Source organism: Temnothorax americanus, unplaced genomic scaffold (genome assembly GCF_048541705.1).
Source record: "Temnothorax americanus isolate GAGA-0224 unplaced genomic scaffold, ASM4854170v1 Scaffold57, whole genome shotgun sequence".
In the NCBI taxonomy this organism is placed as follows: domain Eukaryota; kingdom Metazoa; phylum Arthropoda; class Insecta; order Hymenoptera; family Formicidae; genus Temnothorax; species Temnothorax americanus.
Window position 1 is genome coordinate 602,442 of NW_027509721.1, and position 24,325 is coordinate 626,766.

Consider the following 24,325-nt stretch of genomic DNA (forward strand, 5'->3'; position numbering starts at 1 on the left):
TTCTAATATTTTTTCAGAAATTTTGTAAGAATTGAGACTTATGAAAAATTTTGAAAAAATATATAAATCTTCTCAGATACTTTTAGAAATAATTGGATGAAAATTTTCGAAATATTTTAGTATCCGTATGTATGAAAATTTCTGATAAATTGTACAGATTTTCTCATATTTATTCAAATTTGTAGATATGTTAGCGGGAAAAGTCTAAAATATTTTATTGTTATCTCGATTGTTAGTTTGTCTAAGCTTTTTTGAAAAACATTCCAATTTGTATAAACAAATCTAAAAAATTCTAAGCATTTTTGGGGAAGTTTGAAAATTTTTATAGAATATCTGATTAATATAATATATGAAAAATATTCTGAAACTTTTTTCATCAGAGGTGTGTATATATAACAAGATATATATAAATATACACGTACGCGCGTACAGAGTTCTACTACGTGCCCTTAAAGCAAAATTCTACTTCTCCCCCAGTTTTATATTAGGATCAGAAAATTATTTTTTTGCTGCTTTCGCGGTCTTGGTAGCTACTACTTTGGAGAAATAAATTGTGTATGCACAGTCCACTTTTTAAATTCTTAAAATTTTTTTAATTTTGTTTAAAAAAAAGATAATACGGAATAACTTAGCTCTCTTGTCGAAGTCTCGAATTGGACTGTCACATCGAAAAGCGCTAATCATTCGTACGCTGAAATCGATAACGCCGCGAGGCTTCGTGGCTCGAGGCGGCTATACTCTAAACAAGCAGGTGTCTGAACGAATAACTGACAATATATCATTATGAATATCGGACGCGTCAAACTTGATTACCATATCCTGTACATGTGTACAGGATATACATCCTGTGTATGTGTACGACGCATCTTCGAGTTTATTTACCGGTAGCCGGTCTCCTAGCGTAGCGACAAGTTCACCATGCAATCGATCGTACTGCGTTACTATCGCGTTAATAAGACCTTCATGTCTCAAATTGGCGTCTGGCCCTATCAAAGCAGAACCATGAGGATATTAATACCGAGTATGATAGTGTTAATAGACGTCAGCTGTATTATAGCGGAGGTAAGTATTCGATCTCGCAGCTAAATGAGAGCGCGTACGTTTTTAGATTTGATCAGCATTTATTTTAAAAAAATATAAGGCGTTTCTAGAATTAATTGTGTCTAATTTAGATCTTCGATTTACCGATTCTCTGGCTAATGTTTGGCTCTTAAATAGTGATAGCTATTCGTCACAATAACAAAATATTGCGGCGTCACAATTATCCCAATATCACGGCCTTTTTGACATCTCTTATAGCGATGCTTCACTCTCTCAGATAATACGTATGCTCGATACTTGGGGTGACGTTGATATCGCAGTCGAATGCATGATTTCGATAATAATTGTAGTCGGCTGTTTTACGAAATTATTCAACCTTATCTTTAAGATCAAGGAGGTATGATTGAATTCCTTACAAAATATAAATGTGTTCACACATATCACTGTCATTCTACGCGCTGCAACTTAATCTTTCTACTATAAAATCTTTAGATGCGGCACATGTTTTCCCTAATTGAATATCATTGGCACGTATTTACCAATTCCACGGACGTCGAGATCATGCAAGATTACGTTACATTCGGTAGAAAAGTGGTAATATTTTACGCAAGTAAGAAACCTCGATTTCATCGCTTGACTATAATTAACCCTCAAACACCGCACTGGGTTAGCGTAACCTAGTGCGGTAGTAGCGTTAAAAAGGTCGCGATTCTCCGAAAGCAAATACTGTTTAGAGGTGCAAGTTCAAGTGCGAGTGTTGTTTTTAGAAAGACATGTGAGCTTTTATTTTGAAAGTTATTTGTAAAAAATAAAATGCAAAATATTTTAATAATTTTTGTTTATGTTTTATAGAAAATCAAAAGCGTGGCGCAGTGCCGGTTTGTCTCAATGACTTTCTAAAGCAGATTTTTTAAAGTAAGAATAAATAAATACTTATTTAATTTTATTGCTATAATATATGATAATATGTTCAAATCATAATAAACAAATATTTGTTATAAAATAAATATTTATTTCTTTTATGTATTTTTAGGGAATTTTATATTTATCCTAATTATATAAGAAAGTAAAAAAATATTCTGCAATAACTTTATCGTATTATTTGACATTTTTATACCTGATTTTTAAACAAAAACATGCACATTTTCTCTATTTTAGCTTTAATATCATATCATTATAAAATATAATTACTCCTAATCACGATCATATATAAACAGGTCTGGACACTTCGGCACTATAGAGTTTATTAGTTAGAAATAAACAATTTCGTAACTTGCCAGTGATGATTAACGAATGTATTTCAATTGTATCGACTTAACTGGCCACAATTCAGTACAAAATTACGACGTTTCAGCCCTTGGTTTGGGCCCTTTTTAAGTGTATAAAACTAAATCATCTGTATAAAGAATCGTCGTTGAAATCACAAGACATTCGTAATGTATGAAATTATTCCAGAAAAATTTATTAGATACACTTGATGACAGGTTCTGTATGACAAATCATAGCAAATATAAAGAGACGAATATTGTATCTAGCTAGAATTGATGAATAAAGAAAGGTAAGAGTTAATAATTTTATTTATTTAAATGTACACTGGTTGTGTTGCACCAACATACAGGTCACCATGACGGGTTGCCCATTCGTGTAGGCGCGCATAGTCGTTCACAGTTGCGTAGGCTTCAGCGCATTATAATCACTCACATATAATGCGCCGAAGCCTATGCAGCAGCTGTGAACGACCATGCGCGCCTGCATGAATGGGCAATCCGTCATACTGACCTGTATATTGATGCAACACTCTGTACATAAATCTAACAATCTAAAACCTCTTCTCTCCTCCTTCCTACATATCTTTCTCCCCGGCCTCTCTCCTGTTTTTCTCCTCTTTCTACTACCCCTAGTCGAACTCTTTCTTACACCTTCTCCGCTTCTCCATCTTTAGCTTCTCTTCCTTTCCTTGTCTCTGTTTCCTCTCTCTTCTTCACCGACTCCTTTCTCCCATTTCTCCTCTCAAATATATCTGCGTAGATTCTTTATATTTCTCCTCTTTACGTCTACCCTTTTCTTTGCCATCCTCTCCTCCTTATTCTCTCCATTCTGCCCTCCTTCCTTACCACCTCCTTCTTTGCTTTATTCATTCCCCCTCCTTATACCCTAATCGTCTCTTTCTTACACCTCTAATTATCTTCTATCCCCCTGTACCACCCTTTGTTTCTTCTCCCCGTCCCAAAAAACTACACTACTTCATCTATCACTATTCTCCTATTGTTCCCCTTTACCCTTCCCCCTTTCCTTCTCACCAATTCTCGCTTTCCTCCTTCCTCTCCTAATATACCATCTCTTCCTCCTTCCTCATTCTTCCCCTGTCCTTTTCTTCTCGTTTTTCTTTTCCGTTCTTCTTCACCCTCTTCTCTCCTTCCTCTTCTCTCCGTATAGGAGTGTCTAAACCTGTTTTATATGATCGTTCTCCCATTATTCCACAATTAACGCCACAAGGCAGTTTATTTTATTATTTTCAACGAAAAATATAATTATTCACATAAATACATAGAACATTTGTTTGGTAAAAATACAAAAATCACCCATCTTTATCTCGCCGATTAATTATACTTTTTGGAACAAATTGTTATTATGTTTTTTTCCTTAAAGTACAACTCATTACCTATCTATTTCTGTAAATTAAACTCTCGTATCTTAAAAAAAACTGTGGTTTAAAAAAACCCAATTTTTTCGGATTTTCAAGACGTTTAATTCTCTTCTTTAATTCTTTTCAAAATATATCTCGAGTATCAGAAGTTTCATGATATTCTAATCTATATATTCTTTTTCCTTACTGTTTGGCGTATCAATTAAAAAAAGGCTTTAAAATTGGTGTATTAAATCCGAAGATATAAACAAAAGAAAACACTGGGTTACATTAACCCGTGTGCGGTATTAACGGGTGGCACAGGAAGTGCGGTGTTTGAGGGTTAAATATAACGAATCATAGATTCATTAATTTATCTCATAAATAACATGCTACTATTGTTACACTGACTGTATTAATTAAAAACGTCAAGCAATAGCAATGTCGTTGTTCGCAGCTTACATTTACATGTCGATGTCACTGTACTTGATAATACCAGTGTCGCCGCAGATCATGGACATTGTAATGCCTCTCAATGACAGTCGTCCACGAAAGTTCCTGCTCGAGGTCGAGTATCGTGTAGACCGAGAGAAATACTACTATCCCATTTTACTTCATTCTTATGTGGCGATTACAGCGATCATATCGATTATGGTGTGCGTCGACACTACATACATAGCGTACGTGCAACATGGTTGCAGTTTATTCGCAGCCATTGGGTAAACGCAACTTTTTAATACTCACTGCAGTATAGTGTAGATTCTCGGATCTTAGATCTATTGTTAGACATTAATATTTCTCCAGGCATCGATTAGAGCATATTTCGAAAGGACACATCAATGAGACGAGCCACTTTGCTAAAGAGAGAACGCGGCGAGACGTAGAAGTCGAAGATATTTGCTTCAAAGAAAAGGCGATTTTTCACGAATTTGTCACGTGTTTGCGAAAACATCAGCTTGCAATACAGTTGGTACTTCCTGCATGTTCTGTTGACGTTCGTCGTTGCGCTGATTAAAAACTGGATATTAACTTATTCGGAAATTGCCTAGTTAAGAGATCGATTCGCTGTTTATAATATCTATTGTCATGTTACATCAACTATTACTAAACTTACGAATTATTTTTTACGTCGCCATCAGGTATGTTCGTTTGTTAGAATCTTCCTTCACGGTGTCGACGGGTATCCAATTGTTGTGTAACGTTGTTGGTATAAGCCTTATAGGAATTCAAGTAAGTATTACGAGTATACAGGGTCCCCCAAAATGACTAGACACCGTTCAAAGCTTCAAAGTATTTTCTTGTGTCGTATGCAGAATTATATGTCAATATCTAAAAACTCAGTCAATGTATAAGAGCACCTTCACTTGCTATGCCATGCCTGAGCGCGCGAAATTTTTGCAACGGATTGGTCAACTATAAGTGCTTCCCATTTAAAAATTATTATAGCCTCGACATTTTCGCATAAGAATCTTCGTCTTAGAATGTTCCACAGAATCTATTAGTGAAACGATGTCCGGTCATTTTAGGACACTTTGTATATTAAAGCAAAATTTACAGATTAGCAAATTGGCGTTGATAGCATTTATCTTCGGTAATTCTATTTATCTAGGTAATTAGTAATCTCGACAGTACCGAAGATTTCATAAGATACGCTAGCTTATGCATAGCGGCGTTTTTCCATCTTCTGTGCATGACCTTGCCAGGGCAGAGATTGATAGACCACAGCTTAAATGTGTTTAATAGCGCGTAAAAATATTATATAACATTTGATAGATAAAATATTAGAAAAATATTGCCGGGAAACTGTGCTGGATATTTTGATGTAATAATTACTATATTATTTAATAGGCAATGTATTACGTATATATTACATATATATTACATTATGACACTTATGATAGTCATTATAGATGCCGCAATGTCTGTTAGATCGCGCATGATTTCCCGCGCGCGATATACAGTAATTTCCGCATTTTGAGTTAATTCTCAAAATATTATGCATTAATATTGAGATAACACTATTATTAAAATATATATATTAGTAATTAATTAATTAAATTGATTTTCGGTCAAAAAGGAAATGTTTCAGTTGTAGGTCACACTGGTACGCGTTCTCGTTAAAAACCAAGAAATTGTTGCAAATATTACTTTACCGAAGTATCGTGCCGTGCACGTTGACTGCTGGTAAAATATACGTAATGTCGATGGCCAATTATAGTGCGGTAAGCACCATTGTGCATTACAAACTATATGATTTGCCTTTATAAATGACGCGTATATGTAAAATGCGTTTGCTTGTGCAAGCTGTATTGCACTGAAAGAATGATGTTTTTGTTTAAGGTGGTGCAGACCGCTATGTCTTACTTCATGACGTTCTCCTCTCTGAAATAACGAGTTCTCTATAATTAAACATCTTTTATAGTTTCGTTCTAAAAATAAATAAATTCCCAAATATTGAAATTTCTATATATGTACGTAGTGCAGTTTGAAAAATATATTTTATTTAATCCATAAAACTGAGACATTGAATCATTGAAGACCGAGCCATTCGATACATTTTTACGTGAGACATATTATTCGTTAAAAATCTTGCAAGAAATTCTAATGCGCGTAATATCTAGCTTTTAATCTTTTAAAATATGAAAGAAATTGACATAAATGATAATAGAAGTGATTAATAGACTTTTAATACACTTTATCCGCCGCATATTGCGTAATCTGCTCTCTTGTATCGAAAACTGAACTGCGCGCGGCCTCCCCAGAATTAACATTTCTTCCTTAAATTTCTCTGAATTAATTTTATTCTTCTAGCTACATATTAGACATGTCTACTTTGGCTATATATTTTTTATCTGCTTCTCCTTTCTCTTTTTTTTATTTTACTACCTTGTTAGAGCATGAAAAATTCATATTTCGGATCATGTAATTTCGGTAAGTACAGCTTGTCAACGTGACGCGACGGGGACAAATACGTATTGTCTACTGATGATTCGTCTGTGCAACTAAGCTCCGTTCTTCCCTCTCGTCGAAGCATCGTCCCCCTTCGTACAAATCTTCCCCCCACAAATTTCCAGTACGTTGGCGGATTAACATGAATGCGTTGTTCGACACGCGCTATTATAATATAACTAAACTGTTTGCGTCGATGGTCGGTATATGGCCATATCAGTCGCAACTTAGAAAAAAGATCATCCAATCAGTCAGCATGTTCGTAATGTTCACATTTTTTCCGCCTCAGGTAAAGGAAGCATTTCGTATTGAAAAGTATTTTAATGCATACTGAGAAAGGTCCCCGAAATTCCGCGCAAGTTAATTTCACGGTAGTAGACAGTGTCAATTTCTGGAATAAAAAAATACTCGAATTTATCGTTCGTATTTTTTATGTATAGGTGAAGAGATTGTACGACGTGTGGGGGAAGGACATAGACGCCGTGTGCATGTGTATACCTCCTATCGTGACTATTTTAGTGAGCATGACTAAAGTAGTGACCAGCGTACGATGTGAATCACAGGTTACTAATTACGACGTTATCATTTTGCACGTTATCTTTAAAATCGTTCGATCGTGGCGCGAAGCGTGAATGAAATTCACGCAAATACATTATTTCCGATTAAAGCCACGCGTCTCTTCACGAAATGCCGTTTTCAGGTGAAAGAGTTACTGCGCCAGATCGAAATGAACTGGAAAATAAATCCGACGGCGAAGGAGTATGAGATTTTAGTGAATTATACGTCGAAGGGGAGAACGTTGTGCATCGTTTACTCAAGTATGAAGGATTGTCGCGTCGCACCGGGCGTAGCGAGCGTGTATATGTATATTGTTATATCTGCTCTTTCAGCTATGTTGTGTAACGGACTTATGTGCTTTATTATGACACCGGTGATCTCGCCGATACTGGACGTCATCTTACCCCACAACAGCACGCGCGCGAGAAGCTTGGCCTACGACCTCGATTACGGGATTGACGTTCAGACTCACTGGCTATGGTTGTGGCTGCACAGTAGTACGACGTCAACGGCGACTATATTAAATATCATTGGCGCCGATCTGATGTACGTTACGCTTACCGTTCACAGTTGCTGCCTGTTTGCGATAGTAAGGTAAGCGTCAGAGATGTAAGATATAAGTAACTCTGTTCGTTTGCAACTAATTGTAAGTGAAAACGGCTATAGATTCTGCATTTTACTATACAACCGACAATTCGCAATGATCTGAGAGAGCTATAGCTCAATGAAGATATTAAATTGTTTTCTTAAAATAATTTAAAAAAATTAAAATAATTAAAAATTAAAAATTAAAATTTGGTTTCAATAAAAAACATAAGCTTCTTTTACCAGATAAAAAATTTGATCAACGTTTTGAGCAATTGTAAAGAAAACAAACGTTATTTAAGAAAATAATAAGCTCATCTAACGGTAATTACCAGACACCCTGTAGAATATATATTCACGCATGAAAGATGAAATAATCGTTTGACCTGTAGACACAAATTGGAGCACGTTGCCGATTCGATAAAAAAGCACACCATGCAATCTCTCGAGAATCATAATTATAATGTTGAATGCTACATAAAATATGAAGATCGACAACTAAGATTAAAAGAGCAAGCTGCTGTCGTGAGAGAATGCGTCATTAATCATCAAAGAGCAATACAGTTGGTAAAATATATGTATATTCATATACAGGACGTTCCTTGCTAAACGTATCTCCTTTCTGTAGAGAGAAAAAAATTGATTAAAGATTCGAGCTAAAGTAAAATACACATTTAATAAGAAACACTGTATACGTACAATCATAATCTCGATGGAATTAAAATAATATAATATTGTATAAAATATATTTTTGATACGTTGCTTTAGATTTCTTAAATATATCTTAAACAATCTCTTTGTTAATCAGTTGTGTGCAACTATTGCACTGCATTTATACGTGGTGTTTCCTCGTTGTATTAGGCTTAAACCTAATCATCATAAGTATCTCTGCAGTTCAAGTAAGTCTGAATGAAGATGGAAATTACAGCAATCGGACACCTCACTTTTCTTTCTTTTCTTTTTTAGTTAGTGAGCAGGCTATTCCAATGGGATGGGATGGCGATGTGCGTTATGTTCATATGTGGCCAACTGACTCACTTGTTTTTTCTTAGCTTAATGGCGCAATATCTACTGGACCAAAGTTCGAACGTTCACGGATCAACGTGAGTGACCAGCGCAATTGTTGCGGACGCATCGGATATTAAAAGCGCCAGATTTGCAGGTATTCATGCTTCTGGTATAATATGCCTGTCCAGATACAGAAGGACATTGTACTGATCTTGATAAGAAGCCGTATACCGTGCAAGATAATGGCTGGAAAACTATTTGTAATGTCGCTGGAGAACTTTTGTACGGTACAAATAATAAAACAAAAATTTAATCAATTAATCAATTAATTAATTAATTAATATCTTATTTATATGTATATATAATGTTATATTTAATTAAGTATTGTAAGTTTTATAATATCTCTTATTTTTTTAGATAGTGCAGACGTCAATGTCCTATTTCACAGTGTTGGCATCTTTTCGATAAGTATTTGCATTTTCTTTGCATTGAAATCGATAACTAACGTCTTATGCACCTTTATAAAATTAATAAATAAAACTATGATTCGTTAATCAAATACCTAATTATTTAATGCTTATACTGCAGTTATGGAAATGTATTGATACTTAATATATTTGTTAGATATAATTACCGTTTTTACCGTAGTTTTCTTCATAATTCTTACGTAAATGTTGATGAAATAAAGAATAATTAAGAGAGCTCAGAATGGAAAATTGAATTGTAAAATAGAGATAATTAGCATTTAAAAATTTCAATTAAATATACAGGAATACATACGCAGTGCGTTATTGATTTCAACGTGCGGGCCAATTAATACCGGAGAGAGGAAATAATACCATATTGGAATAATTGGATTATCTCAATTATCACAAAATTACACAATCTATGAATAAATTGTATGGACAATTTATTGACGTAGAACTACGTCTTTGTCGACAGTAAGTAGAAGGTAACATTGGGAGCACCAGATATGCAACAAAAACCGCGAGGGGCATCGTGGCGCTGTCAATGATGGTGTTGCCTATGGCATATCCCCTGAATGGCATGGCATATAGCACGCCAGAGACAGTCGGTCAATCTTTGGCCGACCAGCTGCGCATGTTCTTCCGTGCGGGAGCACTTCTTCCGCAAAAGCGGTCGGGCGTGTTACGGAAGAAAGAGTGTCCTTTTGATACACGGTGAGCCTGGGGGTCTGAAGAGTACCGAGCGATGTTCCAGGCCCCTGGTACACCAGAGGCTGGTTGCCAGAGGGGTGGGTTTTTAGTGGGTGCAAGCCCCACATATCCCTTTCTTCTTGAAAGTTTCAAAAAGCTTCCTAAATGAGGAAGCCAAACAATGTTATATAAGCAAATAATTATGCTCAGGTTTCAACATCTTTCAATTTTGGCAATTTAATATTAATTACTGGCAACTTTTCTAATTTCATTATATTCTTCAACCTTTTCTACCCCTATTTCATATACAATGCTTTAAGATTTGGTTGATTAAACTCAGCTTTATTAGACTTCTATGTATGTACGTATTCCTAGCAAATTCTAACATATGTAACTCAAGAACTAATTAACCAAATTTTAAAGCATTTATGTATGAAATAGGGATAAAAAAGACTGAAGAATATAATAGAATTAGAAAAAAAATTGCCAATATATAATAAAAAAAAGTGTTTCAAATTAGAAATTTGCACATTTTTATCGCTTTTATGTAACTCAAGAACTAATCAACCAAATTTTAAAGATATATATAAAATAGGGGTAGAAAAGATTAAAGAACATAATAGAATTATAAGAAAATTACCAATATAATAATAATCAAACGGGCACAGCAACAACAGTCCCAAAATATTACCACAGCCAGGATTCGAACCTGGAACCTCCCTCATTCCGTGAAGGGCGTCGTACCAATTCGACTACCGAGGCATGTCGTAATATTCATCACAATAACAGCGTTGATAAGTTTAACGAGCGCATGTTTCAGACTCGTATCGCTGTCTTTTAATTAATTTGTTGACATTTTCACGAGTCTAATGATATATTTGAATCTACGCAGGCTGAAACATGCGCTTGTTAAACTTATCAACGCTGTTATTGCGATGAATATTACCACATGCCTCGGTAGTCGAATTGGTACGACGCCCTTCACGGAATGAGGGAGGTTCCAGGTTCGAATCCTGGCTGAGGTAATATTTTTCGCAATAATTTCTTTACAGTTTTTTAAATAATTAAATCGTATAGATTTAATTCCGGGGAGGGAAGGGTATTAATGTTCCAACGATAACTGTGTTTCAAGTCCGACAAACAATCGGCGCGCAGTTTATTAGGTTGGAATATATGTATATATACTTATATACATTGTAATTCGTTACTTCTGTAACTATTAATTCTCTATTTGCGCACCACGTACCGCGCTTGACTCGTATCGCCGTTTTTTAATTAACTTGATGCCTAATTTATTTTGATCCCATAAATCTTCTAATTCAAGATTTTGATATTTATTGACTTTATTCAGCTAGCAAGCTTTAATTTCTTCTAAGTTTGTTTTTTTAGAATTTTTTTGTCTGGCAAAGTTTTTATGTGTAGGTATAGATTTTATATAAATATTCGTACAATAAACGATACATAAAATAATATCCGTCATAAAAAAAAGACAATCTAACGGATTTAGCATTTTTTTATTTTTTGAACAATCAAGTAAATACGACCTCGAAAAAAAAACAGTGGTACTATTATACCTCAAAAAAATCTAAGTAACAAGTGGTAGACGTAATCTTTGTATTTCGAAAAATCTTGAAAAAACCTAAGCAGTAGTATCTTTACCTCGAAAAAACCGAAGTAACAAGTGGTAGACGTAATCTTTGTATGTATTTCGAAAAATCTCGAAAAAACCTAAGCAGTAGTATCTTTACCTCGAAAAAACCGAAGTAACAAGTGGTAGACGTAATCTTTGTATCTCGAAAAATCTCGAAAAAACTAAACAGTAGTATTTTTATTTCCAAATATGTTGTTACCTTAAAAAAAACAGTGGTAGACGTGGTAGTATTATACCTCAAAAAAATCTAAGTAACAAGTGGTAGACGTAATCTTTGTATCTTGAAAAATCTCGAAAAAACCTAAACAGTAGTATTTTTATTTCCAAAAAATTATTACTCAAGTGATACACATCACAAAATTACGTTACCTTATGAAAAATGAGTCGCGCTTCAAGTGATCTATTATTTTATTACAATTACAAAAAAGAAATGATATCTCTTTTTAAATTACAGCGCCAATTACAGAGAACATACACTGAGAAAAAAAATGTGTCAATCCCAAGAAATATTTAGTCCGATACGTTTAGCTAAACATTTTAGTTAGTTAACTAAACATTAGTTGAATTAATTAATTCTTGATTTAAAAAACGAAATAAATTGTTGAAACAATTAATATTTACTTAACTAACTAAAATGTTTAGTTGAACGTATCGAACTAAATATTTCTTGGAATTAACAATTTTTTTCTCAGTGTATTTTTCGAGATACAAAGATTACCTCTACCACTTGTTACTTAGGTTTTTTTGAGGTACAATATTGCCACTGCTTTTCTTCGATTAGAATAAAAGATTGAATCATGAAGAATTACACAGAGGTAACAGTACAAAATACAAATATTTTATTAAAATATTTAAATCCAACAAGGAAATACAAGGTATTTAAATACAAAGTTTATATATGTATTTTAAAAGATTTAATCGCATCGCAAAGAATTACAGAGGTAACAGTACAAAAAATAAAAATATTTTATTAAATAACATAAATTTTTCTTGTCAAAAAACTTGGCGCTGCTAGCTAGACCTCAAAATTAGGTCAGCCTGGTGTGTATGTGCGAGCGTGTGTGTGTGTGTGTGTGTGTGTGTGTGTGTGTGTGTGTGTGTGTGTGTGTGTGTGTGTGTGTGTGTGTGTGTGTGTGTGTGTGTGTGTGTGTGTGTGTGTGTGTGTGTGTGTGTGTGTGTGTGTGTGTGTGTGTGTGTGTGCGTGCGTGCGTGCGTGCGTGCGTGCGTGCGTGCGTGCGTGCGTGCGTGCGTGCGTGCGTGCGTGCGTGCGTGCGTGCGTGCGTGCGTGCGTGCGTGCGTGCGTGCGTGCGTGCGTGCGTGCGTGCGTGCGTGCGTGCGTGCGTGCGTGCGTGCGTGCGTGCGTGCGTGCGTGCGTGCGTGCGTGCGTGCGTGCGTGCGTGCGTGCGTGCGTGCGTGCGTGCGTGCGTGCGTGCGTGCGTGCGTGCGTGCGTGCGTGCGTGCGTGCGTGCGTGCGTGCGTGCGTGCGTGCGTGCGTGCGTGCGTGCGTGCGTGCGTGCGTGCGTGCGTGCGTGCGTGCGTGCGTGCGTGCGTGCGTGCGTGCGTGCGTGCGTGCGTGCGTGCGTGCGTGCGTGCGTGCGTGCGTGCGTGCGTGCGTGCGTGCGTGCGTGCGTGCGTGCGTGCGTGCGTGCGTGCGTGCGTGCGTGCGTGCGTGCGTGCGTGCGTGCGTGCGTGCGTGCGTGCGTGCGTGCGTGCGTGCGTGCGTGCGTGCGTGCGTGCGTGCGTGCGTGCGTGCGTGCGTGCGTGCGTGCGTGCGTGCGTGCGTGCGTGCGTGCGTGCGTGCGTGCGTGCGTGCGTGCGTGCGTGCGTGCGTGCGTGCGTGCGTGCGTGCGTGCGTGCGTGCGTGCGTGCGTGCGTGCGTGCGTGCGTGCGTGCGTGCGTGCGTGCGTGCGTGCGTGCGTGCGTGCGTGCGTGCGTGCGTGCGTGCGTGCGTGCGTGCGTGCGTGCGTGCGTGCGTGCGTGCGTGCGTGCGTGCGTGCGTGCGTGCGTGCGTGCGTGCGTGCGTGCGTGCGTGCGTGCGTGCGTGCGTGCGTGCGTGCGTGCGTGCGTGCGTGCGTGCGTGCGTGCGTGCGTGCGTGCGTGCGTGCGTGCGTGCGTGCGTGCGTGCGTGCGTGCGTGCGTGCGTGCGTGCGTGCGTGCGTGCGTGCGTGCGTGCGTGCGTGCGTGCGTGCGTGCGTGCGTGCGTGCGTGCGTGCGTGCGTGCGTGCGTGCGTGCGTGCGTGCGTGCGTGCGTGCGTGCGTGCGTGCGTGCGTGCGTGCGTGCGTGCGTGCGTGCGTGCGTGCGTGCGTGCGTGCGTGCGTGCGTGCGTGCGTGCGTGCGTGCGTGCGTGCGTGCGTGCGTGCGTGCGTGCGTGCGTGCGTGCGTGCGTGCGTGCGTGCGTGCGTGCGTGCGTGCGTGCGTGCGTGCGTGCGTGCGTGCGTGCGTGCGTGCGTGCGTGCGTGCGTGCGTGCGTGCGTGCGTGCGTGCGTGCGTGCGTGCGTGCGTGCGTGCGTGCGTGCGTGCGTGCGTGCGTGCGTGCGTGCGTGCGTGCGTGCGTGCGTGCGTGCGTGCGTGCGTGCGTGCGTGCGTGCGTGCGTGCGTGCGTGCGTGCGTGCGTGCGTGCGTGCGTGCGTGCGTGCGTGCGTGCGTGCGTGCGTGCGTGCGTGCGTGCGTGCGTGCGTGCGTGCGTGCGTGCGTGCGTGCGTGCGTGCGTGCGTGCGTGCGTGCGTGCGTGCGTGCGTGCGTGCGTGCGTGCGTGCGTGCGTGCGTGCGTGCGTGCGTGCGTGCGTGCGTGCGTGCGTGCGTGCGTGCGTGCGTGCGTGCGTGCGTGCGTGCGTGCGTGCGTGCGTGCGTGCGTGCGTGCGTGCGTGCGTGCGTGCGTGCGTGCGTGCGTGCGTGCGTGCGTGCGTGCGTGCGTGCGTGCGTGCGTGCGTGCGTGCGTGCGTGCGTGCGTGCGTGCGTGCGTGCGTGCGTGCGTGCGTGCGTGCGTGCGTGCGTGCGTGCGTGCGTGCGTGCGTGCGTGCGTGCGTGCGTGCGTGCGTGCGTGCGTGCGTGCGTGCGTGCGTGCGTGCGTGCGTGCGTGCGTGCGTGCGTGCGTGCGTGCGTGCGTGCGTGCGTGCGTGCGTGCGTGCGTGCGTGCGTGCGTGCGTGCGTGCGTGCGTGCGTGCGTGCGTGCGTGCGTGCGTGCGTGCGTGCGTGCGTGCGTGCGTGCGTGCGTGCGTGCGTGCGTGCGTGCGTGCGTGCGTGCGTGCGTGCGTGCGTGCGTGCGTGCGTGCGTGCGTGCGTGCGTGCGTGCGTGCGTGCGTGCGTGCGTGCGTGCGTGCGTGCGTGCGTGCGTGCGTGCGTGCGTGCGTGCGTGCGTGCGTGCGTGCGTGCGTGCGTGCGTGCGTGCGTGCGTGCGTGCGTGCGTGCGTGCGTGCGTGCGTGCGTGCGTGCGTGCGTGCGTGCGTGCGTGCGTGCGTGCGTGCGTGCGTGCGTGCGTGCGTGCGTGCGTGCGTGCGTGCGTGCGTGCGTGCGTGCGTGCGTGCGTGCGTGCGTGCGTGCGTGCGTGCGTGCGTGCGTGCGTGCGTGCGTGCGTGCGTGCGTGCGTGCGTGCGTGCGTGCGTGCGTGCGTGCGTGCGTGCGTGCGTGCGTGCGTGCGTGCGTGCGTGCGTGCGTGCGTGCGTGCGTGCGTGCGTGCGTGCGTGCGTGCGTGCGTGCGTGCGTGCGTGCGTGCGTGCGTGCGTGCGTGCGTGCGTGCGTGCGTGCGTGCGTGCGTGCGTGCGTGCGTGCGTGCGTGCGTGCGTGCGTGCGTGCGTGCGTGCGTGCGTGCGTGCGTGCGTGCGTGCGTGCGTGCGTGCGTGCGTGCGTGCGTGCGTGCGTGCGTGCGTGCGTGCGTGCGTGCGTGCGTGCGTGCGTGCGTGCGTGCGTGCGTGCGTGCGTGCGTGCGTGCGTGCGTGCGTGCGTGCGTGCGTGCGTGCGTGCGTGCGTGCGTGCGTGCGTGCGTGCGTGCGTGCGTGCGTGCGTGCGTGCGTGCGTGCGTGCGTGCGTGCGTGCGTGCGTGCGTGCGTGCGTGCGTGCGTGCGTGCGTGCGTGCGTGCGTGCGTGCGTGCGTGCGTGCGTGCGTGCGTGCGTGCGTGCGTGCGTGCGTGCGTGCGTGCGTGCGTGCGTGCGTGCGTGCGTGCGTGCGTGCGTGCGTGCGTGCGTGCGTGCGTGCGTGCGTGCGTGCGTGCGTGCGTGCGTGCGTGCGTGCGTGCGTGCGTGCGTGCGTGCGTGCGTGCGTGCGTGCGTGCGTGCGTGCGTGCGTGCGTGCGTGCGTGCGTGCGTGCGTGCGTGCGTGCGTGCGTGCGTGCGTGCGTGCGTGCGTGCGTGCGTGCGTGCGTGCGTGCGTGCGTGCGTGCGTGCGTGCGTGCGTGCGTGCGTGCGTGCGTGCGTGCGTGCGTGCGTGCGTGCGTGCGTGCGTGCGTGCGTGCGTGCGTGCGTGCGTGCGTGCGTGCGTGCGTGCGTGCGTGCGTGCGTGCGTGCGTGCGTGCGTGCGTGCGTGCGTGCGTGCGTGCGTGCGTGCGTGCGTGCGTGCGTGCGTGCGTGCGTGCGTGCGTGCGTGCGTGCGTGCGTGCGTGCGTGCGTGCGTGCGTGCGTGCGTGCGTGCGTGCGTGCGTGCGTGCGTGCGTGCGTGCGTGCGTGCGTGCGTGCGTGCGTGCGTGCGTGCGTGCGTGCGTGCGTGCGTGCGTGCGTGCGTGCGTGCGTGCGTGCGTGCGTGCGTGCGTGCGTGCGTGCGTGCGTGCGTGCGTGCGTGCGTGCGTGCGTGCGTGCGTGCGTGCGTGCGTGCGTGCGTGCGTGCGTGCGTGCGTGCGTGCGTGCGTGCGTGCGTGCGTGCGTGCGTGCGTGCGTGCGTGCGTGCGTGCGTGCGTGCGTGCGTGCGTGCGTGCGTGCGTGCGTGCGTGCGTGCGTGCGTGCGTGCGTGCGTGCGTGCGTGCGTGCGTGCGTGCGTGCGTGCGTGCGTGCGTGCGTGCGTGCGTGCGTGCGTGCGTGCGTGCGTGCGTGCGTGCGTGCGTGCGTGCGTGCGTGCGTGCGTGCGTGCGTGCGTGCGTGCGTGCGTGCGTGCGTGCGTGCGTGCGTGCGTGCGTGCGTGCGTGCGTGCGTGCGTGCGTGCGTGCGTGCGTGCGTGCGTGCGTGCGTGCGTGCGTGCGTGCGTGCGTGCGTGCGTGCGTGCGTGCGTGCGTGCGTGCGTGCGTGCGTGCGTGCGTGCGTGCGTGCGTGCGTGCGTGCGTGCGTGCGTGCGTGCGTGCGTGCGTGCGTGCGTGCGTGCGTGCGTGCGTGCGTGCGTGCGTGCGTGCGTGCGTGCGTGTGTGCGTGTGAGTGGTGGTGGTGCGTGGTGTGGTGAGCGTGATCTGCGGCGTGTATGCAAGATAGAAGTTGAGTGTCGATAGTTCTAACGTAGACTGTTAGTAGTGGTACGTATGATACTAGTGTGAAAGTCTTGTCTTGTGTGGTGCGTGTTATCGATGAAGTGTAGGTGGTCTGCTCTCTGCGTTGGTTGCAGTGAGTCGTGTGCGGTAGCTGAGTTGCGTGATCTGAGTAATCGTGATTTGCGTCTCGTCGTGTGTGCGTGGTCTGCTGTAAGTGCGTGCTAATAAGGATGTATGTCGTGTTCTGTCTGTGCGTGGTGTAGTCTGAGTGCGTGAGTGGTGGTGCGTGCGTGGTGTGCGTTGTCGTGGTGTTGAGTGTGCGTGTGGATCGAAGGATAGCGTGGTGAGTGGTGTACGTGATAGCTGAGTGAGTGAGTGGAGTGGTGGTGGTGTGGTGGTCAGTGGTGCGAAGGAGTGCGTGAGTGGTAGAAGGTGGTGGCGTGCGTGTGTGTGTGTGTGGTGTGTGTGTGTGTGTGTGTGTGTGTGTGGTGTGGGTGTGTGTGTGTGTGTGTGTGTGTGTGTGTGTGTGTGTGTGTGACGGTGAATGACGGCTTATAATTAAGTATAGGATAAGTTAGGATAAGTTTATACTTTTAAAGCGATTAGAATTAAAAAAGTATAGAATAAGTATAGAATAAGTATAGAATGAGTAATATTTACATTTGTAAAAGGTCTCTTTCTCTTTCGAATAATGCGGCTTATGATTAAGTATAGGATAAAAGGTCTCTCTCTCTCTTTCTCTCTCTAGCAGCGCCAAGTTTTTTGACAAGACAAATTTATGTTATTTAATAAAATATTTTTATTTTTTGTACTGTTACCTCTGTAATTCTTTGCGATGCGATTAAATCTTTTAAAATACATATATAAACTTTGTATTTAAATACCTTGTATTTCCTTGTTGGATTTAAATATTTTAATAAAATATTTGTATTTTGTACTGTTACCTCTGTGTAATTCTTCATGATTCAATCTTTTATTCTAATCGAAGAAAAGCAGTGGTAATATTGTACCTCAAAAAAACCTAAGTAACAAGTGGTAGAGGTAATCTTTGTATCTCGAAAAATACACTGAGAAAAAAAATTGTTAATTCCAAGAAATATTTAGTTCGATACGTTCAACTAAACATTTTAGTTAGTTAAGTAAATATTAATTGTTTCAACAATTTATTTCGTTTTTTTAATCAAGAATTAATTAATTCAACTAATGTTTAGTTAACCAACTAAAATGTTTAGCTAAACGTATCGGACTAAATATTTCTTGGGATTGACACATTTTTTTTCTCAGTGTATGTTCTCTGTAATTGGCGCTGTAATTTAAAAAGAGATATTATTTCTTTTTTGTAATTGTAATAAAATAATAGATCACTTGAAGCGCGACTCATTTTTCAAAAGGTAACGTAATTTTGTGATGTGTATCACTTGAGTAATAATTTTTTGGAAATAAAAATACTACTGTTTAGGTTTTTTTGAGATTTTTCAAGATACAAAGATTACGTCCACCATTTGTTACTTAGATTTTTTTGAGGTATAATACTACCACGTCTACCACTGTTTTTTTTTTCAAGGTAACAACATATTTGGAAATAAAAATACTACTGTTTAGTTTTTTCTAGATTTTTCGAGATACAAAGATTACGTCTACCACTTGTTACTTCGGTTTTTTCGAGGTAAAGATACTACTGCTTAGGTTTTTTCGAGATTTTTCGAAATACATACAAAGATTACGTCTACCACTTGTTACTTCGGTTTTTTCGAGGTAAAGATACTACTGCTTAGGTTTTTTCAAGATTTTTCGGAATACAAAGATTACGTCTACCACTTGTTACTTAGATTTTTTTGAGGTATAATAGTACCACTGTTTTTTTTTCGAGGTAACAACATATACACTACTATGCGTGTACTTGGCGCCTTTCTTTACCTTTTTTTTAAAAAAGGTAATTTTGTACAGATATCACGCCTTTTTGTAATATTACGCATTGTATAAACAGTATGTACAGGGTGTTATTTCGAGTTATAATACTACCACTTTGTTTTTTTCGAGGTAACAACATAATACATATATATTACTATGCGTGTACTTGGCGCATTTTTTTACCTTTTTCTAAAAAAGGTAATTTTGTACGGATATCACGCCTTTTTGTAGTATTACGCATTGTATAAACAGTATGTACAGGGTGTTATTTCGAGGTATAATACTACCACTTTGTTTTTTTCGAGGTAACAACATAATACATATGTACTACTATGCGTGTACTTGGCGCCTTTTTTTACCTTTTTTTTTTGAAAAAGGTAATTTTGTACGGATATCACGCCTTTTTGTAGTGTTACGCATCTTAATCTTAACAGAAAAAAATTACATCTTATAAAGAAATGTGTCTGAAGTTGTAAATATATATATATATACATATTGCCGGACATTACTTTTATGTAAAATATGCATGTATATTACGTTGCTTGTATAAATTATTTCTTACCAACTTTTTCCAAAAATAATATATAAAGACCTTTAGCACCTGTAGGCCATCGTTTATTTTCTATAATTTTTCCATCATCAAATTCAATCCAAAATGTCTTTTCTCTACACATACTTGTATAATGACCATCTTCAATAGATGTACCCTGATGAAATATAGTATTCATTACTTTATACTGCTGTTTTGCTATCGATATCTTAGTTGTTGATATGCCAATTAAATTAAATGTCTGTGGTATTTTCACTAATTTATTATCCTGTGACGAGAACAAAATTAAATGAACGATAACTATTTCTTTCGTCAACGTTAATTCATTTCTAAATACTAGATTTCCTGCACAAAATTGGCATGTTTTTCCATATAACGGACCCCAATTTAAAAATGTATCCTTTAATAAATTATTAAGACCGTGACTCTTTTACGCGACGCGACGGGTTGCGAGTACCCGAGATGTTGAGATCTCGATAACGATGAGTGAACGGATCAAGTTCTAAGTAGGCTTGATCGATAGCTTGAAATCCAATTAGGGGGGGGGGGGGTTTCTCTCATAATATTCCGCTGCGTGCCCTACGAGCGGAGATATTGCGACGCAAAATCCAAATGTGAAAATTTATTTTTAAGATACGAATACGTATATACTTCTAACGCCGACGTCTTATATGATGACGTCATAATCAGAAACGTCACTTTCACTTTTTCGACACTGGTGGCAAGCGGTTCTGATTATACAATATAATTATATACGATACGGTTATACATATACATAAAATACCTGAACGCAATTTTATTTTTTATAATAAAACAATACGAATGCATTCATCTCTAATTACTTTTCAATTATTTTTATTGTGTATCATATATATATATATATATATATATATATAGATTATATAGAGACATTATTATATATAGAGATTATTATATAGAGACATTATATAGACATTATTATATATAGAGATTATATAGAGACATTATATAAAGATTATATAGAGACAAAGATTAAATCCTGTTGCTCTCAACGTCTGCCTCTGCCTCTGCCTCGTCTACCTCAATGGTAATTGGATGATGACAATTTATATAAGAAGGCCATGAACCTTTCTTCTTGCCGTCGTATCCCTGCGGCTCTGCCTCTTGGTCTTCGAACTCTAAAATAATAAAATTATATAAGAAATTTTATGAATTAAATACATATAATATGAATTAAATTTTTCATATATAACAAGAAGATATTTATTAATTTCGATTAAGATGGTATGTTTGTTTGTTATTGCGATAAATGTTACCACATGCCTCAGTGGTCGAATTGAGGCGACGCCTGCACGGATAGCGGGAGGTTCCAGGTTCAAACTCTGGCTGGGGTAATATTTTTCGTAATCGCAATCAAATTATTGGCGGAATATATCATAAATATGTCATTACTTTCTGTTAAATATACATAATATTAATATTACCTTGTCTATCATCTTCGGCATCGAAACGAGCAGCGGCACGATCGGCGACGACGGGATCAGCGGCGACAGGTCCGGCGGCGACAGGATGGTCGGCGACGACGGAACCAGCGGCGACAGGTCCAGCGGCGACGGAACTGGCGGCGACAGGTCCGGCGGCGACGGCGGAACCGGCGGCGACGGGACCGGCAGCGATATCGGTGGCTGATTTTTCTTCCAATGATAATTCTAGCTCGAAATCGGCAAAATCGTTATCATCTATATCCATCTAAAATAAAATAAAAATAGCAACATTGTAATTATGTGAAATTATGTGAAATATATATTGAAAAGACAGTACTTACCATTTGTACTTTCGCGATTTCTCTCAGTATAAAACGGTGGTTTCGTTGGCTCCTGCCTCTAACCGAGGACAATACGGCCAGTATTTGCCATCATATATATATCAAGATATATATAATATCAACAACCTGTTCACCGTTCTCTGGATAGAATTGTAACACTGCTCTTGCGCTTCTTGACAGACATGCATACAACGTTAATAAGAAACGATATAAACGTTTTGTAGGATTGTGCAAAGTTTTGCTTGCATAGCACAACCACAAGCGCAGAAATACTGACAGCCCCATCAAACGTACCAGCTTTAAATGGCAATCCTTGACCTAAAAAAAATAATGTATTAATATGATATTATGGCTACGGTCAACGTGACACTACAAATGCTTCGAAGCATTCCTCTTCTCTTTTCTTTCAATGAAGAAAGAAGGAGAAGAAGAACGCTCCAGAGCATTTGTATCACGTTGACCGTAGCCTATATATCAAGATATATATAATATCAACAACCTGTTCTCACCGTTCTCTGGATAGAATTGTAACACTGCTCTTGCGCTTCTTGACAGACATGCATACAACGTTGATAAGAAACGATATAAACGTCTTGTAGGATTGTGCAAAGTTTTGCTTGCATAGCACAACCACAAGCGCAGAAATACTGACAGCCCCATCAAACGTACCAGCTTTAAATGGCAATCCTTGACCTAAAAAATAAAATAATGTATTAATATGATATTATGGCTACGGTCAACGTGACATTACAAATGCTTCGAAGCATTCCTCTTCTCTTTTCTTTCAATGAAGAAAGAAGGAGAAGAAGAACGCTCCAGAGCATTTGTATCACGTTGACCGTAGCCTATATATCAAGATATATATAATATCAACAACCTGTTCACCGTTCTCTGGATAGAATTGTAACACTGCTCTTGCGCTTCTTGACAGACATGCATACAACGTTGATAAGAAAAGATATAAACGTCTTGTAGGATTGTACAAAGTTTTGCTTGCATAGCACAACCACAAGCGCAGAAATACTGATAGCCCCATCAAACGTACCAGCTTTAAATGGCAATCCTTGACCTAAAAAATAAAATAATGTATTAATATGATATTATGGCTATGGTCAACGTGACACTACAAATGCTTCGAAGCATTCCTCTTCTCTTTTCTTTCAATGAAGAAAGAAGGAGAAGAAGAACGCTCCAGAGCATTTGTATCATGTTGACCGTAGCCTATATATCAAGATATATATAATATCAACAACCTGTTCTCACCGTTCTCTGGATAGAATTGTAACACTGCTCTTGCGCTTCTTGACAGACATGCATACAACGTTGATAAGAAACGATATAAACGTCTTGTAGGATTGTGCAAAGTTTTGCTTGCATAGCACAACCACAAGCGCAGAAATACTGACAGCCCCATCAAACGTTCCAGCTTTAAATGGCAATCCTTGACCTAAAAAATAAAATAATGTATTAATATGATATTATTGGCTACGGTCAACGTGACACTACAAATGCTTTGAAGCATTCCTCTTCTCTTTTCTTTCAATGAAGAAAGAAGGAGAAGAAGAACGCTCCAAAGCATTTGTATCACGTTGACCGTAGCCTATATATCATTCATCGCACAAAATTTTTTAATTGCAAATCGGAAACGTACCTCGAGAGAGCTCTTCTGCGATCAACGAAGTCGGGATCGAACGTGTCAGTCGTCACTTTCTGCCAAGCGTAGAGAACCTTCTTTTCCGGCAGCGATAGTAGATGGGTGCGTTCAGCCGATACTCCGCTAGCCTAGCAATCGTGAGCAGTCGCTCGTTTCCTCTCCTTTTAATCCATTGGGTCAAAGGAGAGGAAACGAGCGAAAACGAGCGACTACTCACGATTGCTAGGCTAGCGAAGTATCGGCTGAACGCACCCAATGTAGGGATACGAAATCTTTAGATAAGCACGAAGCAATTCAATTCAGTATATCGCCGGCACGATTACGGTGTTACTGCCGTTTCGCGTACGCGCGTATGCGCGCGTTGTCGCACCTTACCTCGCGACGCGTTATAAAGAGTCACACGATCGGTCTCGCTCCTGCTCGCTCCGCGCGTACTACCGTGTCTCTCGATCGATCGAGATAGGTTAACTGATCAGATGATGAACTGACTGACAGGATAGCGCTCTAAACGAACGCACTGTCTGCACTGCACTGCACTGCGACACTAACGCCGCTAGCCGCCAGTGTCGAAAAAGTGAAAGTGACGTTCTCTGTTTGTTACATGTATGTTATAAAGAAAAGCGGTTGACGGAGACGACGTATCTTAAAAATAAATTTTTGCATTTGGACTTTGCGTCGCAATATCTCCGCTCGTAGGGCACGTAGCGGAATATTATGAGAGAAACCCCCCCCCCCTAATTGGACCCCAAGCTATCGATCGAGCCTACTTAGAACTTGATCCGTTCACTCGTTATCGAGATCTCAACATCTCGGGTACTCGCAACCCGTCGCCGCGCGTCGCGTAAATGAGTCACGGTCGGTCTCGCTCCGCGTGTACTTGGCGCGAGACACTACCGTGTCTCTTGATATTATAATTATTGATCTAGTAAGGATATTTTAAGGAGAAATCTCTTCTTTCCATTTTGTGCCATCTTCTTAACAATATTTTGTTAAACAGTTTTCTCTTCTTCAACAGTTTCTTCAATTTCTAATTTTAACAGGTATATACATATTATAATCGGATATTCAAATTCATTTATGTAACTGGTTTTTTTCTATATCACCATATATATTCGTGATACAGAAAACACCAAGATTTTGTTTATGATTCTAAAACATTTTTTACTCTTTTAGTGCGCGTGGCATGTTGAGTTTTCTTAAAATCTTTTATGTATATTAATTGGATTAAAATATAATAAATATATACAAACATATTAACATTATAATATTAAATATTTATTATTAACAAAACATATTTTGCATTAGATAAATTTATAATAATTTTTTTTCTAAGCATTTACACATACATATATGTTTTCATTAAATTGCTATTTTTTCTATTTACCCTTACAAAAAAGTATTACTGACTAAATACTTAAAATCTCAGTGATTTAATATTGTCAATAT

The 24,325-nt window shown here is 41.9% G+C and overlaps 2 protein-coding genes across 3 annotated transcripts; one reads left to right on the plus strand and one right to left on the minus strand.

The window, feature by feature from the left end:
- Nucleotides 1-907: 907 nt before the first annotated feature.
- LOC143904738 (uncharacterized) lies at nucleotides 908-11,199 on the plus strand. Its single transcript, XM_077419616.1, has 17 exons — nucleotides 908-1,062; nucleotides 1,319-1,438; nucleotides 1,534-1,651; nucleotides 4,125-4,386; nucleotides 4,472-4,633; nucleotides 4,807-4,897; nucleotides 5,277-5,413; nucleotides 5,757-5,928; nucleotides 6,666-6,905; nucleotides 7,057-7,179; nucleotides 7,317-7,434; nucleotides 7,507-7,768; nucleotides 8,152-8,322; nucleotides 8,568-8,658; nucleotides 8,726-8,862; nucleotides 8,922-9,054; nucleotides 9,185-11,199. The coding sequence occupies exons 1-17, from the start codon at nucleotides 919-921 to the stop codon at nucleotides 9,233-9,235; spliced, it is 2,532 nt and encodes an 843-aa protein (XP_077275742.1). The 5' UTR covers nucleotides 908-918; the 3' UTR covers nucleotides 9,236-11,199.
- A 9,060-nt stretch (nucleotides 11,200-20,259) lies between these two features.
- On the minus strand, nucleotides 20,260-22,665 carry LOC143904740 (uncharacterized). 2 transcript variants are annotated; one of them, XM_077419620.1, is made up of 6 exons: nucleotides 22,489-22,665; nucleotides 22,111-22,294; nucleotides 21,725-21,918; nucleotides 21,226-21,543; nucleotides 20,885-21,149; nucleotides 20,260-20,576 (listed from the first exon to the last, which is right to left on the minus strand). In XM_077419620.1, exons 1-3 carry the CDS (start codon nucleotides 22,600-22,602, stop codon nucleotides 21,731-21,733), a joined length of 486 nt encoding a protein of 161 aa, XP_077275746.1. In that variant the 5' UTR covers nucleotides 22,603-22,665; the 3' UTR covers nucleotides 20,260-20,576; nucleotides 20,885-21,149; nucleotides 21,226-21,543; nucleotides 21,725-21,730. The 2 variants fall into 2 exon arrangements, with proteins under 2 accessions (XP_077275746.1, XP_077275745.1); XM_077419619.1 differs by having other exon boundaries at nucleotides 21,735-21,918; nucleotides 22,489-22,663.
- Nucleotides 22,666-24,325: the final 1,660 nt, after the last annotated feature.